A 24,099-nucleotide genomic window follows, 5' to 3' on the forward strand; every position below is an offset into this window, starting at 1 on the left:
AAAGAGATGTGTAATGCGGGAGAGGAGAAATATGATAACGGTCTCTAAAATCATGAATGGCGTGCAGACAATGATTAGGGAAGTATTATATACCCCTTCACATAATGTAAGAACTAGGGGTCATTTGATGAAATTAATAGGCAGCAGATTTTAAACAAACAAAAGAAAGAACTTCTTCACACAATGCACAGTCATCCTGTGGAACTTGTTCCCAGTGCGTGGTGTGAAGGCCAAAAGTATAACTCGGTTCAAAAAAGAATTAGATAAGTTCATGAAGGATAGGTTCATCAGGCTATTAGTCAAGATGGGCAGGGACGTAACCCTGTGTTCTTGCTGTCCCTAAAACTCCAAACTACCAGAAGCTGGGACTGGATGACAGGAGATGGATCACTCAAAATTGTCCTATTCTGATCATTCTTTCTAAAGCATCTGGCACTGGCCGCTGTCAGAAGGCAGAATAGTAGCAGAAGTATTGGTCTGACCTAGTATAGCCGTTCTTATGTACTATGTTTCTTGTCAGCATCCAGCACAACGGAGCTCTGATCATGCTTAGGGCTTTAAGTGCTGCCTTAGTAAAAGTAGTAATAATAATACGAGCCACTGACCAATCTTATACCAGATTCCCCACCTAGCATTCTGATGTAAATTTGCTGACTTAGATGCAAATGATGCAACATTGTTCAGTAAGCAAGCATGGGCCATCAGCTCTTAGCTCCTAATTTGGAAAGACTTCTAGATGTGGAATGAGTTATTAAAGTGACAGAGTCACAGGCCTTCTTATGATGGAAAACAATGCACCAAGCAAACCTGTAATCCCAGCAGCAGTGGTGAGCTGGAGCCAGTTCACACCGGTTTGCGCGAACCGGTTGTTAAATTTTGAACTAGTTTTAGAACCGGTTGTTAAAAATTGTTAATTGCTCCCCCGGCCCCTCCCCCACCTTCCCCCCTCTCGCAGAGCGTCAGCGTGCCGCACCGCCGGCACCCGCTCTGAATCACTCCTGGGCAGCTCTGCAGCTCCTGCCGCTTTGAGCGGCTAGGTAAGGGGGTGAGGCTGGGAGCTCCAGCAGGCCGCGTGGCAGCCATACATGCTGCCCTGAGCAGCATGATAAGGGGGCCGGGCCGGGGCTGGGAGGAGGGGTTGGATAAGGGGCAGGGAGCGGTTGGAGGGGGCGGAGGTTCTGGGGGGGTTGTCAGGGGACAGGGAACGGGGGGGGGGGGGGGGGGTTGGGTAGGCATGGGAGTTCCGGGGGGTCTGTCGGGCAGGGTCGGTGCACCCACCAGGTGGACTAGGCAGCCGCCTAGGGCGCCAAGTGGTTGGGGGCGTCAAAAAGCGGTGCCTAAATTTTGTTTAAACAGTAGAGCACAAGGCTGCTGCTGCTCCCCGCCTCTTGGCGGGCTGCCCGCGGCGCGGCCAGTCCCTCCTGGCGGGGGAGCAGCTGGCGGCAGAGCGGGGAAGGAGAAGGTCTAGTGCTAGCAGCTGCCTTCTTCTCTGCGCAAGGTACCTAGCCGGGCTGCGGGGAGCCGCACGGGCCCACAGAGCGCCGGCGGGTGGGTAGGTCCAGTCCCTGGCCTGGGGAATGGTGTATGTGGGAGCAACCCAGGCACCCCTACCCCAGCCAGTGCCACCCCCTCCAACACCCACCGACCAGCTACCTTCTCCCCTGTGCACCCTCTGCCCCAACAACCCACCCTATCCTGCCAGCAACCTCCACCCGGCAATCCCCCCCCCCTGCATCAACCTCGGGACAACCCCTCCCCGCCACCTGCCATCTCCCTCCTGCCCACTCCTCCCTTGTGCAAACCCCTCCCTGCCACCTTCACCCCCCTGCAGCAACCCCGAGCACATACACACCCCCACCTGCCAGCCCCTTGCAACAACCCCCTCCTGCCCACTTCTCCCTTGTGCCACTCCCTCCCTGCCACTGCACCCCCTGCAATGAGACCCTTTTGTCTCTGTGCAATCTCTTCCCTGCCACTACACCCCCACCCCCTCCACCTCTCGGCACATCCCTTAAATCAGAACTTGTTATAGGGAACTGGTTGTTAAGATTTTGGCAGCTCATCACTGCCCAGCAGGGCATATCTCAAGAAGTAAGACTGTGTTTCAGTACCCTTGCAGAAGCTGAAATGGCTCATACCCTGACTCAGAAAGATATCAACTTTTCGACTAGTTGGAAAGAATGTAGATGTGCCAAGAAAAAACACTCTGTGGCAAATTGTCTGTCTTAGGTGGCAGAATCCAAATTCAAGTTAGGAAAGTTACCTGCTATGGTTAAAAAAGATGTAGTCAAGATACAAGAACTCCAGATTTGCCAGGCAATGGCCGTGGAAGAAGATGATAGAGGCTCACATTAAGATGAGCGTGACTGAAGCATAGCCTACTAGAGTCTCAGTCCCTCAAAATCCAAAGTGCAAAACAAAAAGAGGTATTTTTGTTTGAGATAACAATGCAGAAAAGATGACACTCTGATACTGAAAATAAGAGGAAACTAGAAACCAAAGGGAAGAAGCTAGCAGACCCTATGATAAAACAAAATCAAGACTTCGAGGGGTTGCAAACTAAAAAAAAGTGAGTACCTGAAAAAGAGCTTAAGAAATTACAGGAAATTCTTGGTAGACTTACAAAAGAGAAGAGTGGAAAAAGGTTAGTACATGCAGAAACTCAGAGTTCAACTGCAGATTCTACAATAGTAAACATAAATAAAGTGCAAGTAAAACTACTGTTGGGCGGATTCTGGATGTGCACTGACAATAAAATAGAAAAGGCAGAACTAGGAAGATTGGTACATCCTGCCTTCAATTCCAGGTTATGTAGATACACCAGAGAAGAAAATGAGCAAGTTGTTTAAGGGAAAAATGTTGCACAAAACCCACAAAATATTCAGGAAGATTGTTGATGGTAAAATGATTTCATAGAGGACCATTAGTAACTTTTGAAAAGCTTTAGCACTATTTCAAATAAAAGAAGGCAAAAGCAGCCTCTTGAATGTGAACGGAAGAGGAACAGTGCAGAAGGTCTTCAGGTCTATAACAGCAACAGTCTTTCATATGAGATCTGTTTTGCCCTTATGCAAAGCCAGTTGCAGTCAAAGGAAAAAACTCCTTTTGACTTCAGTGACCATTTGATGAAGGCCTAACAGAACAAAAATATAGGGGTGAAATCCTGCCTCCATTGAAGTAAATAGCAAAAATCCCATTGACTTCATGGGGGAGGTTTATATTTATTAATATTTGGTGCATTTGTAAAGAACTGGGGAAGGAAAGTAATAATGTGTCCATTTAAGGTGGAAGGCAGCTTGGGTGAAAGTGATCATGAAATGATAGAGTTCATGATTCTAAGGAATGGTAGGAGAGAAAACAGCAGAATAAAGACAATGGACTTCAAGAAGGCAGAGCTTGGCAAACTCAGTGAATTGGTAGGTAAGAGCCTATAGGAAGCAAGTCTAAGGGAAAAAGATTTAAGGAGAGTTGGCAGTTTTTTTAAAGAGACATTATTAAGGTCACAAGAGCAAACTATCCCATTGCATAGGAAAGATAGGAAGTAGGGTAAGCGACCACCCTGGCTTAACCAGGAGATCTTCAACAACTTGAAACTCTAAAAAGAGGCATATAAAAGTAGAAACTAGGTCGAATTACAAAGATTTAATATGAAAAAATCCAACACACGCATGTAGGGAGAAAAATAGAAAGGCCAAAGCACAAAATGAGATTAAACTAGCTAGGGACATAAAGGGTTACCAGAAAACATTTTACAAGTACATGAGAAGCAAAAGGAAGACCAAGGACAGGTTAGGCCCATTACTCAATGAGGAGGAAAGATAAGAACAGAAAACACACCAATGACAGAAATGTTAAATGCCTTTTTTGTTTCAATTTTCACCAGAAAGGTTAGCAGTGATCAGACAACTAACATAGCAAATATCAATGTAAATGGAGTAGGAACTGAGGCTAAAATAGGGAAAGAACAAGGTCAGACTTACTTTGACAAGTTAGATGTCTTGATGTCATCAGGGCCTGACTAAATACATCCTAGAATATTTAAGGAACTGGCTGAAGAGATCTCTGAGTCATTAGTGATTACCTTTGAGAACTTGTAGAGGATAGGAGAGATTCCAGAGGAATCTCTGGAAAAGGGAAAATACAGTACCTATCTATAAAAAGGGGAATAAGGACAACCCAGGAATTATAGACATTAGCTTAACTTCAGTACCGAGAAAGATAATGGAGCAAATAATCAAACAATCAGTTTATAAGCACCTATAAGATGATAAGTAACAGCATGGATTTGTTGAGAACAAATCACGTCAAACCAACCTAATATCATTCTTTGATAGGGTAACAAGCCTCGTGGATAGGGGGAAGCAGTAAATGTGATATATGTTGACTGTAGTAAGCCTTTTGATACTGTCTCACATTACCTTCTCATTAGCAAGCTAGGGAAATATAACCTAGATAAACTATTATAAGGTGGGTGCACAACTGGCTGAAACCTGTATTCAGAGAGTAGTTATCAATGGTTCACACTCAAGCTGGAAGGGCATATCGAGTGGTGTCCCTCAGGAATCTGTCCTGGGTCTGCTTCTATTGAATATCTTCATAAATGATGTTGATAACTGCACAGAGAGTACACGTATAAAGTTTGCAGATGATACCAAGCTGGAAGGGGTTGCTAGCGCTTTGGAGGACAGGATTAGAATTCAAAATGATCTTGAGAAACTGGAGAAATGATCTGAAATAAATAGCATGCAATTCAATAAGAACAAATGCAAAGTACTCCAATTAGGAAGGAATAATCAACTGCACAAATACAAAGTGAGAAATGACTGCCTAGGAAGGAGTTCTGCAGAAAGGATCTGGAAGTTGCAGTGGATCACAAACTAAATATGAATCAACAATCTAATACTGTTGCAAAAAAAAAGCGGACATCCTTCCGGGATGTATTAGCAGGAGAGTTGTAAGCAAGTCATGAGAAGTAGTTTTTCCATTGTACTTAGCACTCGTAAGGTCTCAACTAGAGTACTGTGTCCAGTTCAGGTCACCACAGTTTGGAAAGATCTGGACAAAAAGTCCAAAGGAGAGCGAGAAAAATGATTAAAGGTTTAGAAAACATGACCTCGAAGAAACGATTGAAAAAATTGGGTTTGTTTAGTTGGAGAAGAGAAGACTCAGGAGGACATAATATGAGTCTTAAAGTCTGTAAAAAGTTGTTATAAAGAGGAGAATGATAAATTGTTCTTCTTATCCACTGAGGACAGGACAAGAAGCAATGGGCTTAAATTGCAGCAAAGGACATTTAGGTTAGACATTAGGAAAAGCTTCCTAACTATGAAGGTAGTTAGCCACTGGAACAAACTTCCTAGGAAGGTTGTGGAATCTCCATCATTGGAGGTTTTAAGAACATGTCAGACAAATATCTGTCAGGGATGGTCTAGATAATTTTTAGTCCTGCCTCAGTGCAGGGGACTGAACTAAATGACCTATTAAGGCCCTTTGCAGTCCTAAATTTCTATGATTTTGTATCAGACTGTATTCTGAGAACTTCATGAGCACTGCTGGAAGGTGGTATAGTGCACACATTGTTAGAGTTCAAAACAGACTGCTGGATTTCCTCTAATAAAAGAATACTAACACGCTATCTACGCATATGCCTGCTTTTACTTCCACAGGACACTACATCCCAGTGATTCCACAAGTGTTGAATCAGTGGCTCAATCTCTTTTTAAAAAATGAGATATGGAGCTATTATCCCTGTTTTGTTCCATTGAACTTTCTGATGATGGTTTTTTCACAGATACCCCAGTGCTTTGTGTAACAATTAAACTAATGAGTGAGTATCCATCTCATAGTACTTAACTGTGTGGAAAAAATCCCATATGATTTTGTCACATACTTTTTCTGTATCTATTGCAAAACCTGCCACTGGTTCACTAATTGATATTACTCGTTATATCACATTTAATATTTTCTTTGTATTTTTTTGCTGGCAAACTCCTATTCATAAACCTCACCCGATCAGGGTGTATTAGCTGGGATAATGCAACTGAGTCTCCAGCATTTTCACTAATAATTTTCAGACATAATTTATAAGTGACACAGGCCTCTAGCTACCACATTCTACTGGCTCTATGCTGGCTTTCCTTAATAAGATTATAGAAGCATTATTCAGAGTTCCAAGCAGTAGCCTTTCCTCATACGAGTGGTTAAGGGCACTCAACAACAGGGGAGTTAATGGATCACTGAACTTTCGATAAAACTCATAAAAATCCCTGTTGTCCTCAGGTACTTCCTTTTTTAAAATATCTGTTAGTTTTCACAACAGCTGCCTGTGGTACAGAGCCCTAAATGTATAACATAAACAATAAGCCTACCGTCTCCAGGAAATGTGGAATCTTTCTAGATTTGCATTCAAAACCAATTGTATTGTTACTTATCTGTAACATACTGCTCAGCATACAGGATACATACCTGTTATCATTACTATTATATATTTTAATAAAACACAATGTTTATGGGCTAAATAGTCAAAAGAATCTCAGTGCAGCCTGAAAAATTATTCCTGAAAGTTTATCTCCATGCAAAAATGTAGCTTTGTGCAGACAAACTACTTTTGCATGCACAAATTGGGTAGGTAGGAATCTAACAAGCTAATTTAGATGCACAACTCTCAGATTTTTGTACACATAATAATGAATAAATTAAATAATACACGTTGATGCAATTTTAGTGCTGCTTTGAAAAACTGGGCCTGTATGGTAAAGACAGATTCATGATAGATGATTCACAGATGACATACTTTCAGTTCCGGGGCTCAGAGAAGGGGTTGTGTTATCTTTAAGATATATGCTGTTCCTCATTACATACATTAAAAACGCTTTTAGACTTAAAACTTACCAGCCACGGTAGAGTTACAGGTCCAGTGAAGCTCAAATCCAGCCACCAGCTCTCAGCCTTAGTGTACAGTAAGAAGATGCATGGAGGGGGATAAGAGGAATCTTCCACTTCTGGTCTCTGGGGCTGCCTTGTATCTGCTACTAAAGCCCAGAGGCTTCAGGAGTGCCCCCATTGTCCTAATTCACCTCTGAGTCATGTGAAGAGAACAGGGAGGATCATCATTGATGTGGATCCTCTGACAACACCTGCGCCTGCAGAGAGCCACCACAGAGGTGAGCTGCATGTCATGTGAAGGGAGCTCAATTCAGTTCCTGCACATTCCTCCTTCCTCTCCCCCCCCCCCCCCCAGACTCCTAGGCCCCTGCTCAGTGGAATTACACCTGCTCCAATGCCAGGAGACCTGCTGTGACCTTAGAGCTGGGGGCCCAAATGAATACAATTACTCCTGAGTCTAGTTTTTATACTGTCTCCAGTATACAGTATGCTTTGAAACAATGAGAACAGAGTGGGACAAAGGTAATTTGACACCCACTGCTCTATAGTGTGTAACACTTTACCCTGTGAAGAAGCTTTTCTTCACTTGCCACTCTTATTGCACTGATGCTTGCTACTGCCCCTTTCTGATTCAAGAAGCCTCTTTGTTGCTAAGAATGAATGGATGTCACATACTGCTGAGGCATATGTCCCCAATTAATTGAAAAAATTAATGATGTTCACTGAACAGTTACATCAAGTACTTTCTGGCTGGGAAATCAGACAGGATATAGAAAAGTCAAGACCTCTGAAGGAAGCCATGAATATACTCTTGGACAAATGTAGGACAATGTACTGGAATTTGAAAATGAATATATGGCTTGTAAGAACACTGTCACAAGCATTGCGTATATTGGTATATAATAAGTGCCTTTTCATTTTGGAATCCTAATTGAGGTCTAAATTCAGAAACCTGACACGGACAAAAAAGATACTTGTCATCCTCAGATTTTGCTTGGCAAAACGTCATCCTATTTCTTCATGATTTGATTTACAGCTATAAGAAATAGAATTCCTCAGAAACAGTGAGCAAGGGCAGTTCATTTCCCATAAAGCAAAGGTCTCTGATGAATACGTTTGGTAGCATTCTCTCTGATCTACTTTTATCTGGTTTCTAGTAGTTGGAATAATCCAGGTTTTCTGAAAACAGACCACTCCACATTTACCTTGTTCACCACTCCTCTGTTTTTCAAAGGAACTTGTCCGCCAATCTGCTTTAAAATCAGTTATATATTCATGATTTATTTGTGCTTCTTCAGTAAGAAAGTCCTATTGGCATACAAAATATTGTTTTGTGATTTAGCCTACCAGCTGCAATTGAACTAACCCTTTTAACTCACGCACATTAGTTATAATTTTTGGTTCTCTTAATAACCTCAAACACATGAAAAACAAATAGAATGAGTTGATCATTCCTAACAGTAAAATACACTTCACATAGGTTGCCATCATGCTGTGGAATAACTCCACAGTGTCAAGTAGCACACAATTAGTAAAACTGTAGGGGGAAAAAAAGAAGTGTTTTGATCCTGAGAAATTTTGATCCTAATCAGATCGAAATTTCAATGCTCTTGTAGTGCTTAATATCTTCAGTCACACACAAAAAAAAAATTCAAACTGATTCCAATGTTAGGTTTTGCATTCTGTGACTGAAGTAAAATGCTAAAATATACAAATGAATCTCTTTTTTGTACAAGTTTATTATCATCACTAAGAAGCAGGATTGATTCTAAATTAGCATGATAGAATGTCTGATGTTTAGCTAATCCTTAAACCAAGCCAGCCTTGGCGATCTGATGGCAGTGTAGTACATTTTGGTTTATAGGCATTGCAAAGATGGTGGACTGCATAACTGTTTGCACAGTAACCTGCTTGTCCAAGCCATAGGCTGACGTGGTCATCTACTTGAGAGAGTGACACAAGCATGCCCTTTTGGCTGGAAATGGTGGTGACGCAACAGTCAGAAGGAACGAGAGATAAGGGGAAATGGGGATCAAATTAAGTGACTGGTAAAAGAGAGCATATAAAGAAAACAGATTTGTTTTGTATTGAAAAAAATTAAAGCTATGTCTAGTTTTAACACTTAAACAGTTTTTGTTTTGCAATCTTACTCCCTCGTAATTACTTCTAAGCCGCTATCATTACATAGCTCAAATCACATATTTCTGTAATTATTTAAAGTTAGTGTCTAGATTCTGTCTAAGTATGGAAGCCATCATCACACTATCTGAGCGCCAGGCAGACATTAATGAATTTATCCTGGCAACACCCTTGTAACAAAATATTTTGTCCATTTTACAGATGAGTAACTGAAGCACAGAGCTGTTCCATTGGGCCACAGAGAGAAAGAATGAGAATGACTCTATAGCTGGTGGTTAGGGACCCACCTGCGAGGTGGGAGACCCAGGGGCAAGTCCTATTGCTCGAATTACTCTTTAATTTTTTATACACAGCAGAACAGCTTCAACAGGAGAAAGAGAGATACAGACTATCCTGTAACTCGGTAGTTAGAGCACTCTCCTGGGAGGCGGAAGACTACTGTTCAAATCCTTTCTCCTCCTAGCAGGAGGAATAGAACCTGGGTTTCCCACATCCCAGTTGAGTGCGCTAATCACTGGGCTAAAAGTGATAAGGTGGGCACCACCTCCTCCTCATCCAGTAGGTTTCAGGTGTGACTTGATCTGTAGGCAATCTCTGAGTATGCCTATTGGATTGGGCCCCATGGTCAAACACCTGTCTTCCTTGCTTTGTGGATCATTCTGGGACTTAAGCAAGAGAGAGGTGTCCAGATGCTGACAGCGAGGCAGCAGTGCACATGCCAAGGCAGCAACTTACACACCCAGCTAGCTTTTACCCTGAAAATTTAGGCACCAAGTGAGTGTAGACACCGACAGTGTTCAGCGGGAGTTTTGTGGATCCTAGTGGAGCCTAAAACTGGGACTTCAACAGCTAAACCCAGACTTAGACACCTAAGTGCTTTTGTGACTCCCACCCTAAGTGACTTGCCCAAGATCGCACAGGAAGTCTGTGGCAGAGACAGGAGTTGATTCCAGATCTCCTGGTTCCTTAGCCTTAAGCACAAGACCATCCTTCCTAGCCCTTTAGGGACACAAGTAAAAGGAAAGGGTGCCCTGGCTGAAGAGCCAAGCAATCCCTGCACCAGACTCCTATGTCTCCTGCTTTTGTAACCTAAGGAGGTTACGCAAGCAGAAGAGTCAGGAGTCTGGTACCGTTGGCATAGCTAGAAACACTGAGCTGTGGGAGCCCTTCATTTGCACAAGTGAGCTGGTGCACGGCAAAGGAAGCACATGCTACCACGTGTTCTTAAAGGTCATAGCCGTGGCTACTGCTGAGTGCACTACCTCTGAGATCCAGGAGCCGTTATTTTTGTCTCGGGCACAGGTTTAATTGGGATTGCCTACGAGAGCAGAGCATTGGCCCATCTAGTCCAGTGTCCTGTTCCTCACGCTGGCCAGGACCTTCTGCTTCAGAGAGAGGTGCAAGAAACTCTGCAGTAGGCAGTTATGGGCTAAGCCGCCCATGGAGAAGAATATTTTTTCCTAGCATCCATGAGTTAGTGGTTGACTTATGTCATGAAACATGAGCCAAAATTCTTGGTGGTAAGAGGTTCTTGCTATTGTAATTATGGGTATTCTTATTATCCATATAAATATCCAGTTGTCTTTTGAATGTTGATAAAAGCTTGCCTTTAATGATATCTTGTGGCAATGAGTTTCGCAGGCTAATTGTGCGCTGTGGGACAACATTTTTTTTTTTTAGCTTACCAGCAGCATCAGCTCTTTTGAATGGTAAATAAAACAGGACTCTGCAAGGCTACACGTCTAGTGTCTTTAAGCCATTAGTTTGCTGAACCTGAACCTGCTGTTTCTTGATAGTAATTTTTTGCCTTTTCCAGCAAAGTGATATACAGTTATGTCGCATGAGGCCTAAAATATAGTTTGCATCAATAACCCTGTAAATTCACTCCTAATGCTATTTCATCTCCAAATCAAATCCAACTGTTTAATGCAGCGCTAATTAGTACATCCCCATTTCAGTTTGTAGACTCTCTATTGTAATTCCTTCATAGCTCATTTTTTTTCACAGCAGAGCATCAATCAATGTAAATGCCCTGCCAGCCTAGGCAACACAAGATGTCCTCCATGCATTTGTCATTAGCCACTGAAACAAAGGGAATACTGAACTGTATATTTAGCTGTATTCAGTAATTTCTCATAAAAATAAAAACTGCAAAAGAAGAGAAGGGGAAAAAAGTCTGGTAGATTGGCCAATTGCATTATCAAAACCTTGGGGAGGCTTTTTTGAATTCTGCCTGCAACACCATCTCTGAAGGGCTTTTTGTACTGGAAAGAAGAGTAGAGTTCTCCTGTGACATCACTGCAATATGGTCATATCTCTGCCCATTAGACAAGTGAAATTTACACCCAAGCTTTTGTCCCATTTTACATGAAAAACATGCATGCAATATTGACTATGTTTCTGCTATTTATTACAGCAGTTTCTAATGAAGGTTGAATTCCTACTTTTATTCAGAACCTGACTGCTTTTTCAGTTGCCCTTAATCATCTAAAAAAAAAAAAATTCTCTTTGAGCTGAAATTTTCCAGACCAAAGGTGAATTTATATTTTGGCATGTTTCTGCAAAACTGGTTATTGGAGAAGTGTATGCTTGTGATAAACTGCAGAACCACATTAAATTGCAGAGCCATGTGAATGACAGCATTTATTGTGCATCTCTTACAACTTCACCTGCACTCTGGCCACAAAACCATTTCTACTGTGACTGTTTCTTACATTATAGACCTCTAAGCCACGTCAATCAGATGGCATTTTAAAAAGATTTTGGGGCTCCAGGAGTCCTTGCCACAAAACTGTTTTCTGTTTTTCCCTAATTGCTGAATTTTCGTCCAAAATTACACTGGTCTGAGATACAGAATGGACAATGTTCAGTCCTGGCTAGTGACAGGTTTAATGTTCATTTTCTTGTGACCAAAATGGTTAGAAAAGGAGTTTTAGCCCATTTATTAGTGATAAGTTGTTCTTCTTTCCTAGGCCTGGATAGTTGAACCCATGGTATTAAGGGAGACTGGATTTACAGGTAGAACAATATAAAAATAGTGACCATAAAAAGATAAACTCTCTTAAGTAGTTGTTCTGTAAAATATGATGTAGCCTATAGCAAATAGGTCTTGTTGGCACTTGTTTGGGAGGAATGATACAAATCAGTGGTGGCTTTGTCTCTCATGAGTAATGTGGCCAGTTCTGGACCAATATCATTTTTAATTGCAAACCATTTGGGCTGGCATCCACGTCTGTAACTCGTTGGGAAACTGAGACTCTCCCTTCCAAATATACAAAGCATTTGTTCTTAACCCTAGAAGGTTGCTAGATATCGGTCCTTAAAATCATGGCATCCTGTCTTAGTGAAAAACTATTTTATTTACTTTTTAGGGATATTTAAAATTAGTGCTACTTTTTCATTCCTTGAGAGCTGTAGCAATGGACTCATGGTAATAAGTAGGGCCCTACCAAATTCACAGACTGTGAAATTTTCCTCTGTTGAAATCTGGTTGTTTGTGTACTTTTACCCTACACTATTCAGATTTCACAGGGGACATCAGTTTTTCTCAAATTGGGGGGTCCCAACACAAAAGGGAGTCATGGGATGGTCACAAGGTTATTGTAGGGGGGTTGCAGTATTGCCATCCTTACTTCTGCACTGCCTTCAGAGCTGGCCAGCTGGAGAGTGGCAGCTGCTGAGCGAGGGCCCAGCTCTGAAGGCAGCAGCACAGAAGTGAGGGTGGCAATACCATACCAGGCCATCCTTCCTTCTGCGCTGCTGCTGGCAGAGGCGCTGCCTTAAGAACTGGGCTCCCGGCCAGCAGCCACCGCTCTCCAGCCACCCAGCACTGAAGGCAGCACAGACATAAGGGTGGCAATTCCGTGACCCCCCCCACAATAACTTTGTGGCCTCCACCCAACCCCTTTTGAGTCAGGACCCCCACAGTTTCAACACCATAAAATTTCAGATTTAAATATCTGAAATCATACAATTTACGATTTTTAAAAAACCCATGACCATGAAATTCGTAGGGCCCTAGTAATAAGGCAGTTTCTTTTTAGAGGCACAAATAATTTAATTTAAAAAAAAATAGCAATAAACTTTCCAAAAAAATCTAACGTAGCTTTTCTGCAAAATGTGGCATGATGCAGTGTGGTGGTTGAAAGGGGAGGTTGGCATTTGTTTGGGATAAATAAGAGACTGCCAGCTGTGACATACCACAGTAAGCATAGAGGTGGTGTGATCTGGACTCTTTTCCTCTGGGGATTGAGCTGAAATAACTAAATTCATTTCACTCAGTACCACAACCTGAACATGGACTCTGGTCCCAGATGTGAAAGACCAGTACTTTCCCCTTAAACCGTCTTACCTTCAATCAGTGTAGTTTAAAAATATATATATTTAAACTTCTGCTATTCTGCTGTCTTACATTCATCAGTAAACTAGCTCTTGTGAAGCTTCCATCTGCCCTGCCATCAGTATCTGATATAGCTATGTACGCTTTATACACATATTTGTCACAGAGGGTTAAGTTCTCAAATCTTTATTTTTGCCATGCAATGTTGTATGGCAGACATTAATATTAGTGGGCAGGGGGAGGGGACTTCAGCTGCTTTAGCAACCGAGGCCTAATTTCTTTACTCAAGTTGCACGGTGGTAGCTGAGAACAGAATTTAGATTTGGGACTTACAATACAATACTGTATATTTTCTCCTGAGTTTGGATGGATAAGTTTCATTACCGTTAATGGAAGCTACGTCTGAAGTGGTGCTCAGAGCAAGTCTGGGTTTCCAAAGGACAGAGTCGGCAATAGGAAATGGGGAGCCACTTTATGGCAAGATTAAAGTTTTAAAAATCAAGGAGAGCCTGACAATCATGAGAAACGAGAAAAGTTACAGAAAGCTAAATAATTGAGTATTCACTATTCAATCCAGTTTATTAACAACCACATTCATCATTTAGAAAAATGTAGGTCTGTACATTCATTTCCATTCATTATTCCTTCTCAGTTTATAAAACATCTCTGCTTGACTCCAACTTCATCATAAATGTTTTAGTTTAAGGTGTTATCCAGCAAATTTGCTCTTGAACAATAGTTCATCCGAGCAGACAAAATCACGTGAAGAGAGACTAAGCCATGTACAGAGGCATACAAACAAACAGAATGAATTTTCCTGCAATCAAATAGTGTCCAAGAAACATTCTCAGCTAAGTGAAGCACTTAAAAGGAGATAATGTCAAAAGTAAATAAATTAACTAAATTAAATAAATGGCTCTGGATGCTAGGCAGTAAATTAATGTCTTCGGGCACTACAACATTTATTTCTCCTAAAACCTGAAGCCATAGGATAGAATTCTGATACACATATTGTAAGTCTCAGTGGGTGGTTGTATATCTGTATCTTAATTTATAACAAGAGAAAAGTTTTGCTGTTTTTCTACCTTTTTGAACCGGTACCATGAACTGAAAGCTAAATTCTGATCTCATTTAAACTGGTGTAAACCAAAATGTCTCCATTAACTCCATTGAGATACTGTGGATTTAAATGAGATCAAAATCTCTAAATTTGTAGGGGTGGTTCGCAGAGGTTCAGGGTTTGAATCAGTTAGGATAAGTACCCAAATCTTTGCGTGGAATGTCTAGTATTTCAAGTTACTTGTTTGGCTAGATACATAGAGTGAGAGACTGTTCTCACAATATTTTGGCTAGAAATGGACCTGAGCCACAAAGTTTGGAAACCTAATCAGGATCAAATTTCTCCGAAGTTTGGATCTGACCCATCTCTAACTTTAGCTCCTCCCACAACCAGGAAACAAAGAGCAGCCGAAAAATGAAAAACTGTGTTTTAAAAAAGGTAAATAAATATTTTCAACCCTCCTAAAAGTTTTGGTTCAAGCTTTGAGAAAAGGTCTGGTTTAGCTTTTATTTTATCTGTACAGAGTCCTTATCCTTACTTTTATCTAGTCTCACAGGGATTTAAATGTGTAACTTCCCCATGAATCAGGAAAAGACAATATCCCTTAGTGTGGCAGCAAATAACAGATTGATGGCCACATCTTAACATTTTTAGATTGAAATTTGTATAGGTTTAAAAGATTTATTACAGATGAACCAAGAAGTTGGATGGGAATTTGGGTATTATCAAAGCAGAATTTTCTTTTCAAAACACAAACTGTCAGTTCCCTCTGCCTTTGGAAATTATGCCCTTAGCTTTAGAGAGTTCCTACTGTACCAGCTGTTATTTCTCTTAGCAAATATTTATATTGTGATAGCAACTGAAAGCCTCAATCAAGATTAGGGCCCCATTATGCTAGGTGCTGTACAACACAGAGAAGAGACTTTTCCAGCCCTGTGCTGCATTCTCATGTCATGCCATGAGGAAGACGGGTAAAGCATTTTTTTAAAAGCCTTACTGAACTGCTGTTTTCTTAATCCACTGTAAATGTATTTTGGGGAAGGGGGAAATCTCTTGTGAGATTACAAATCGCTAAGGGCCAAATTGTGCCATTTAGTATTGGGAGTGTGGAGCCACATGACCCCAGGGGGACCTCTGGGAGGGATCAGACACAGGAGAGGCAGAATTCTTCCCTATGCAGGCTGCATTATCCTTTAGCCTGGCGTGCAGAGAATGCATCTGTAAGAATTCCTTGCACACTTCCCCAACCTTCACCCCACCCCACCCCTCCCCTGTGTATTAGCTAGTAAGTCAAATTGTTTGGGGAGAATTACATAGATATATGTGGTTGCTCATAGAGCATATACAGGTCTTCCATCCTCTTAGCCCATAACTCAGTTTAAGTATCAAACATCATTTAACTTTGCTAAATATTACTCAGTGCTTTTTTTTATTGCTAAAAACCAATTTGTGGATGCCTACTATTTAAAACATCTAACTAACTAATTGCAAAATCTATAGAAAAGTCTCTACAGCATCAAAGGCTCAGTTGATCCTATGAGCAGTTATAAATGAAAAACTGTCTCTGTTTCAAGCAAATAAGGCACTTAATGCACTCTTTCTGGCTGCGATGCTATTTTCCCTGTGGGTTTTGAAAATGACCTTCCTGTAAGCATCAAGGACTGTAACTTTTCAGATAAAGAAACTTGTTCTTGTTTTAAGTCTATGCCCGGTTCATTCCCCTATAGCCCACAGTTTTCAAAAGCAGAAGAAAAGTAATCCAGACTTTTTAAAAAAAAAAAAAAAAACTCTGTTTCCAGAATGAAGTTACCCTGTCAGCTTGCCTTGGGCCTTAGGTGGAGAAGTGGAGATTAAAGAGTCAGTATTCCTTTTCATGTTTCGTCTGCCAGTTTTGTGAATGTAGAAAGAGAACTGGTGGCTACAGCTAAGCATCCAACTGTGGTGTTAAGTACAGAGTTTTCTTCCCCCGCAATACATAAAAATATTTTTATGAGTTCACAGCAGAAGGACTTCAGCATCAATACTACACAGTTATTGATTAAGGTATCCCAAGGAGGAGGGGGACTACCACTGCAGATTTAGCCTCGATATTTTCCCCGATTATAATGAGCCTCTTTGTGAGGCTGTATGAATACCCAGTGTTAACTGTATGATGATCTCATCATGTCCTATTTACTCCATACTTACCTGAATACACAATTTACTGTAATTTTTAAATGCATAAGCACACTAGTAAAATGTCCCTTTGTAAGAAGGTTCCATAAAAGGCTACTTTTGATATACGATTTCTTTATCTCCTCTTCAAACTGAAGTAGACTACTTCCTTCTTTTAAAATACAATTCACTCACTATTTAAAAGCTTTGGCTTTGATTTCTCAGAACATCCCAAGTTTTTGTTTTTGGTTTTTTAAACCATATTTCTGAAGACAACCTTGTACTGATTTATTTTGATTTGATAATGAAATTATGTTCCTCCAAAGAATACTAACTTCTTCCCCCTGTCCCACCCCCACACCCCCATTTCACTACAAGTACATTGCTGTGTTCAAAACTCCAGGCAAAACTGAAATCCCTCTGTCGGGAGCTGTGTACATATCAATATATTTGTACTTAGAGAAATTAGAGTCAGATTTTTTAAAATTCTTTGTGAAACATACTGTATATTACATCCATGCTAACCACTGAGCTCAGACCAAATAACTAGATAGCATTTAAACAAATTTCAATAAAATTTAGCATCCACCATTTTAAGGAACAGACATGTATAGCTGATATAAAGGTCATTTGTTCTAAAACGTTAGCTCTTTTTAATTTTCTTTTAATTAAACTTTTTTTATTTGCCCCCACACACACACTTCGTTGTGGGGGGGGGGTCCATTCCACTGTCCACATTGACACTGATGATTTCCCTGTAGTAAAGTTATTTATACCAACTATTAAGCCAAAATCTAATACTAAAAGGATGATCCAAGATTTACCATCATTTCTCTACAATTTGTTATCCCCAAAAGGTCTTTTCTTCTCTCTCCCATACATGTGTAACTCCCATTAATATCAAAGAGAGTTACATGGGTACAGGCAAGGTAGAAGCAGCCTCTAAGAGAAGGGTCATTTGTTGAGCTCTTCCAACAAGACAGTACATCATCTGGACCCAATCCTGCAAACAATTAAGCACATGTAACTTTACTCGTGTGAGCTGTCTCATTGACTCAAATGACCAGTCCTTTAGATTTTCACATCAGTAAAATTACACACATGATTCAGTGTTTGCAGGATCGGGCACTACATGCACATTTTAAACTAGTAAATAGAAAATCCATATTTAAAACTATTTGGACTTTGTCAATGTACAGAAATATAGGGCTTATTCCTCATCCTCAATGTGGACTTGTCTAGATAAGGACTGTATCTTGGACCAAATAATGTTACTTTTTTAAAATGTTTATGTTAAGCTTAAACAGGTAGCCCATAACTTTTTTGCTTTTAACTACATATAACTTTCCAGCCACAGTTTAGGTTTGGCTGAATTTTTATATATTTATTTTTACTTATTTTCAAATTCATTAATTTGGTAATTAATTCCCTCTGTCTCTGAAAAGGCAAAACTTAAAAAAAAAAAAAAGACAGATAGTAATGATTCAGTTACTAATTAGTTAAATCGATTTTTCATTTTTACTTCCAAAAGTGGTGTTCTAATTTAAAATGTGTTACACATTTCCTCAATAGCATCATCTGGTTTCTAAATCTAAACCTGGGGAAAACAACAGCTGCAAAATAACATAGACCAGTAGATGTTTCAATGCTTTCTGCTTTCTGTCTCATCAGATGTCTGGCTCTTATTTACAGGCTACAGAAATATCATTCAGATTGGGTACGGGGGATCTAATGAACTTAAAAGAAGCTGTAAGACCTAAAATCTAGCACTCTGTGGCACACTTTAAATCCTGCTGGTTTTCCAGTGAGACTCTATAGAGAAAAATACCTTGCGTCCTGGTCTTTCTTTCAGTATATGCTGTTAATGTCTACAAATCTCTCATCTGAAACATTTGCAGATGAAAAAGAAGCATGTGTTTACGGTTCCGTGCCTGGCCTGGCCAAACCCTGGAGTGGAGAAGGTGCTGGGGATACAGTAGGAATTCTCAAGATAGGTGGGCTGCTCGGAAGCCTCATTTTCATGTTAGTGTCCCAAATACTCTTCATATTCATAGCAGCCTCCTCTCAGCACAGCAGTGCTGGTGTGTGAGCTCTGGAAGATCCAGAAAGGTTTGCATGTGACTGCAGTGCATAGAGTTTTCTTCTGTGTGCTGAAAGTTTCGGAAAGGCAAACACCTCTTCATATCAAGGTGTGCTTTTTGTAAGGCTTTAATGTTGCCCTTTTTTCCCATAGTTCTGAAATGAAGAGGCAAATAAGCCCCATTCTGCTCATGATTCAGACTTTTTGAGTGGTACAAACAACCAGTACTCAGCAAAAGAAAGGTCTCGTGGTTCAGGAATGGAACAGAAAGAGCTGAGAGATCTGGCTCTGCCACAGCATTCCTATATGGTCTTGAGCAAATCACTGAACCTCCTACTGCCTCGGTTTCCAATCTGCAAAAGCCAAGGTGTGAGGGTATTTGTGAGACTTAATTCTTTAATATTTTTAAAGCATGTTGAGGTCTTCAGGTGGCAGCTGCTATAGAAGTGGAAGGTAATCAATTAATTATTATTATTTACAAGTTTAGATAGATTTCACTCTATCCTCCATACACCTGTATGGTCTTAATTTTCTAGCTTTCCAGGGGTATTAATTTCATCATCAGCCATTGACAAGGATACCTTGAAATTTACTATTTTACTGAAATGGAAAATTTTAACAAAGTAAAACTTTAAGCGATGTTTTTTTTCCCCCATTCCTCCCTGAGTTCTCACCTCAGAACGTAACTAATAACAATTACAAAGCTGGGATAATTTGCATAAAATTGCATCTCAAATTGCATGCAACAATGCTTTGACAGAAAAGCTGTATAGTAAGTAGTTACTGCTTTCCGCTTCACCATGCAGTTTTGTATCCTATGAATCACTGTAGCAGAAAGCTTGAAACTTACACTTGAATGCAAAAACAAAATGTGGGGAACCTGAGGGAGCCTCCTGTTGGAAATAAATGCAGAAGTGTAGGCAACTTTAGCTTGTTTACAAAATGCCATAACACAAATTGCAAATATTTGCTGATATTACAGACGAAAACTGACTTATGTTTGAAATTCACTGTCAGACATGCTCCTATTTTAGCTTTTTAAAAATTTAATATTTTACAAAGTTTGTTGAGTTGCATTAAGATATGCAAGTGTGTGTGTGTGTATTTTTCTCTTTAAATGTATAATTATATGGCTTTAAATACAGATAGAGACATATAGATAATTTGGGAGATATACATTTGGTTAACTTGAAAGCTCTGAAGTGTCATTTGTGACTCTATAGTAGGAACTTCAACAGCATTTTCCAAAGTGACTTTTTTCTGCCTCCCCTCCCTCCTCCAAAAAATCAAAATGTACTTCATGAAACTATTGTATATGAAGCACTTATTAGCCGTAATTAAATGGACAATATGAATTTACTACGTCTTTAGGACTCTGGCTTGTTCTGGTTTAGAGCAAAATGATTAATGCAAATACATATTACTTGAGATAACCATTTAGCAGCTAATTTAGCCAAATTTATTACAGCAGTTAGAGGTTTTTCATTTTAGCAGACGGAGACAAGGGCATGCCAAAAGCAGAAGGTGTGTATGAATGCACACTGCCCTCTAGTGCGCAAAGCTTCCTGGGATTAACAGAAAATACAGACAAGCAGAGTATGCACTGGAGTAATAATATCCAGATGTAAGTATTCTAGGCATTCTTTAAAATAATGCCAGTGTAAAGTATTTTATTTCCATGAAAGATAAGCATCTTATTATTTCTGTACTAGAAAAGAAGAATCAGATACAAATCAAAGCAATTTTGACTGGGTAACATTGTGGTTAGAGAATTATTTTAAACTTCTGTATTTTTTAAACTCTCTTTCTGTGGGCATCTAATATCACAGTTTCACATTACTGATTGTTTTTACTTCTTCTCCATTCCTGGTTATATTTCAGGCCCTGCAGAGAGTTGTCACTCTGCTTGACTCTAACCAAAAGTCAATTCGGCACCTCCCTTCGGCCACAGTTCCTTTCGCAATCTGTTGGTAGATTTATTTTGCTCCAGTATTAAGCAAAGTCTCCCAGGACCTTCCCCCTGCTGACCAATGGAGATTTGATTCATCTGCGAACTGTAAATTCTGTTTGACAAGATCAAAAGAAACAGATATATAAGTTCAGTAGTTGATATCTCCTGCAATAAGGAGAAATGATCAAAGAACAGGGTAGAGTATCTTCCCAAACCTTTCAAATATCCAGACTCTCAAAGAGTTCTACCTGCAAGCAATGAATAAATCACATACATTTTTTTTTTTAACAATTTGTTGTCAAATGCACTGAAAATAGCCAGGCAGCATTAGGTATTTTGTGGGCCACAGAGATTTGTAGTCCTCTTTGCTCTTCCTCTCACATTGGAGCTCCCAAAAACTGATTAAAGACTTACTCCAAATGATTGTAGCCCATGATTCTCCACTGATGCTCTAGTAAATAGTTGAACTTATTTGTCATCTTACTGGCATTCGGCATTGAACATACAAAACGGGCCAAGTGCGTTCCATTTCTTTACATTGGGAATTGTAGAGATGAACATTATTTTACTAGGATACTAACACAATATTTATTGTCCTTTTTGTTTTCTTCCCAGTGCTGAATAAGGGTCAGTGTGTAACTAAATATTACCGCTGGATGCAGAAGAATGGAGGGTACATCTGGATACAGTCCAGTGCTACCATAGCTATCAATGCCAAGAACGCAAATGAGAAGAATATCATCTGGGTCAATTACCTTCTTAGGTATAAGTTTCAGTCACTTCCTTTATTTGAATTTCTGTCTCTGTTACTTGACTCACATTGAAAGATATAGAGTAAAAAGAAAAACAATGGCAACTACAGAAAGTTAATATGAGATGAGCTTTCTCATCTGTTCGTGCTCAGAACCAGCTCCTTCTGGTGGAAGTTATTAAGACATCTGTCATGTCTCAGGTTACTGGGAACTTCTTGAATGATTACGCTATGTTCGTATTAAAGTAACCCTCCATCAGTTTTATTGCAGGCCTCCATTGCCTTGAATTCAACCCAGCACTAGCTGAAACTCCCAAAGACCTGGCCCACCATGCACTGGGCTTGTTATAAAACGTGATGGATTTTCTTTGGTTATTGCAAAATCCTGGTCTGACATCTGAAGGCGATCTTCCTGGGACATTACAGACATGTCTCTTGGAAAGGTGATCTTCATTCCAATATGCCTTCTTGCGATGACAGGCATTAAGGCAGTACTCACCTTGAAAGATGGAAAAAAATAAATAAATGCAGAAGAAGCCTGTTAAGTAGAGCTGGTTGGAACATTTTTGACAAAACTTTTTTATTGTCAAAATATGCTATGTTGTCGAAGCCAAAACATTTCAGTTTGACTCATTGATTTTGAATACATTTTCAACGGAATGGTTTCTAAGGTCCAGGATGGACTCTCTGGTCACAGGGAGAGAAACCCCTAATCGAAAACTTGACCTTTTTCATTCTAAAACAGTTTTGACACAATTCCATTTTGCAAAAACATTTGGAAGGGGTTTGGGGTTGTTGTTTTTTTCACTCTAATGAAAATAAATTTGGAAACCTCAGAAGTTGTAGCAAAACAGAATTGTCATTCTCTGGTCAGCTCTACTTGTAAGTAAGTTACTTGCCATGGCTTGTTATGTTCCCTTTGTTCCAGGAGTGAGGCAGGGAAAGTTCAAAGTGATGCCTAAGGGCTAGATTGTGACTTTTATACCATAGCCAAGGAGCATCGTAGAGATTGTGTCTGCCTGCCTGAACCACAGTCTTGGATGGTGGAGTAGTCTTGATTCCCTGGGCTGGGAGCCAGGAGCAATCAATTCCTAAGGGAGCACAGGCCCCTGACATTGTGGAAGCTTTGCATGGCAGTGGAGGGGTAAGGGAAGGAGGATTGGGGCACATTTCTGCCCTTGTGTGACTGAGTGGGATTGGATCCTCTCATAATCTGTCCCTGTTCCCTTACTTTTTTCTTTAAAATGTGGTGGATGATTGATATCTATGAAAGTGAGGAAATAGCCAAGCTTGCAAGAGTGAAGCATAGTTGCAGCAATAGTTGCTCCTGAGTCTTGACCTGCAGCACGTGCTTGCCCTTCTGACCCTGAGCTTCTCCTGAACAGAGCTTCAAACTATGCCAAATAGTGTATTGGTTTTCTAATCTCCATAAACATCTAACTAGGATTATAAACCAATGCTTTTTTCGCATTTGCTGGTATCCGGACACTGAGTAAATCTGATCCACAACTGTTCCACAATAATTTGCTGTCTACTAACAGAGTATCAGTCAGAAACTAATTAAGATGGGGGCCTAATTGACCATTACTTAGATTCCTCATAGAACTTGATTTTTCTCCCTCATTCCCATCAGTGTTCTGTTAGAGAAAGGTAACTCCTTCATACAATTTGTGTATTTTTAAATAAAGATTACTCCCAAACAAGATCCAAGCAATGAATAGGATTTTATTTACACAGCAAGGCATAAAGAGTTCTGATATTACCAATGGCAAGAACACTGGTTTATATATATTTTCATGCATGAGAAAGTATGTTCAGATGCCTGTCCGACTTGTGCTCCGAATAGACAAACTCTGTTGCTAGATAGAGCTGATATTCTTGTTCAAGAAAATAGTTGTTGTTTTTTAAACAACTCTTTATTCCTATACAAGGTGCAGTTGTACCCCACACACACTATTTCTTTTGCTTGAAGGGAGGAAAGTTTTGTGGTGCATTGCTGCATTCTGGCATGGCCATGTACAGTAACATCATCACATTGTTGGTGTTACTTTTTTTGTCCCACAGGACAAATCTGCCAGGGTGACAATCCTAGGTAAGAATGGAGAACAACTGTGAATGTTTCAACATTGAATTTTCACAGTGCACTAGAATAGATTGAATATAGGCATTCTGTAATTGTAATGCTCTGGACACATTTAGTAGCCCTGGACCCTCCCCTTCCTTCTGTCTGTAGAGAATTGGAGATCTCCTGGTAACCCACTGGCCTGAATATGAATCACACAGGAATGCTCAACCACTCAAAAATCCACTAAAGAATATTTTCTTAAACAATCTGTGCTACATTTGTCTATCTAGGTGTCTTCTTCTGGCCTTGCCTTTAATTTTAAAAGGAATCTATTTTAAAAAGGCACAAAACAGATCAAAAATATTTTTGTAAGACTCTCTTTGATAGTGGGGCTTTTTCCACATTGCAATCATGTTCTTTGCTAACAAGCCACAGGTGAACACCACATGAGCAGATGAAGATATGATTATAATAGGTGTGTTGACAGTTCTGTATCCTTAACATATGCATCATAACATGCACGTGTGCATCTGTCATATATTTAGGTTGTTAATTTTTTTCCCTAATAGCTTTAGAGCTATCTGAGCAGTGACCAGGTTCTCTGGTCCTTAATTGAGCAATATTCTCAGTAATTTCAAAGTGAGATTTACTAGCGTAAGGTCTGGAGAATATAGC

General features: G+C 40.1%; 1 protein-coding gene across 5 annotated transcripts in view; it reads left to right on the forward strand.

Moving 5' to 3' along the window:
* The window catches only part of NPAS3 (neuronal PAS domain protein 3), an 843,689-nt gene that overhangs the window by 812,666 nt on the left and 6,924 nt on the right, over positions 1–24,099 (forward strand). For all 5 annotated transcript variants that reach the window (XM_074955835.1, XM_074955836.1, XM_074955837.1 and 2 more), the window contains one exon: positions 21,224–21,371. In XM_074955835.1, coding sequence (XP_074811936.1) covers positions 21,224–21,371 — 148 coding nt within the window. The remainder of the gene's footprint in view (positions 1–21,223; positions 21,372–24,099) is intronic.

Source organism: Natator depressus, chromosome 6 (assembly GCF_965152275.1).
Source record: "Natator depressus isolate rNatDep1 chromosome 6, rNatDep2.hap1, whole genome shotgun sequence".
In the NCBI taxonomy this organism is placed as follows: Eukaryota; Metazoa; Chordata; order Testudines; family Cheloniidae; genus Natator; species Natator depressus.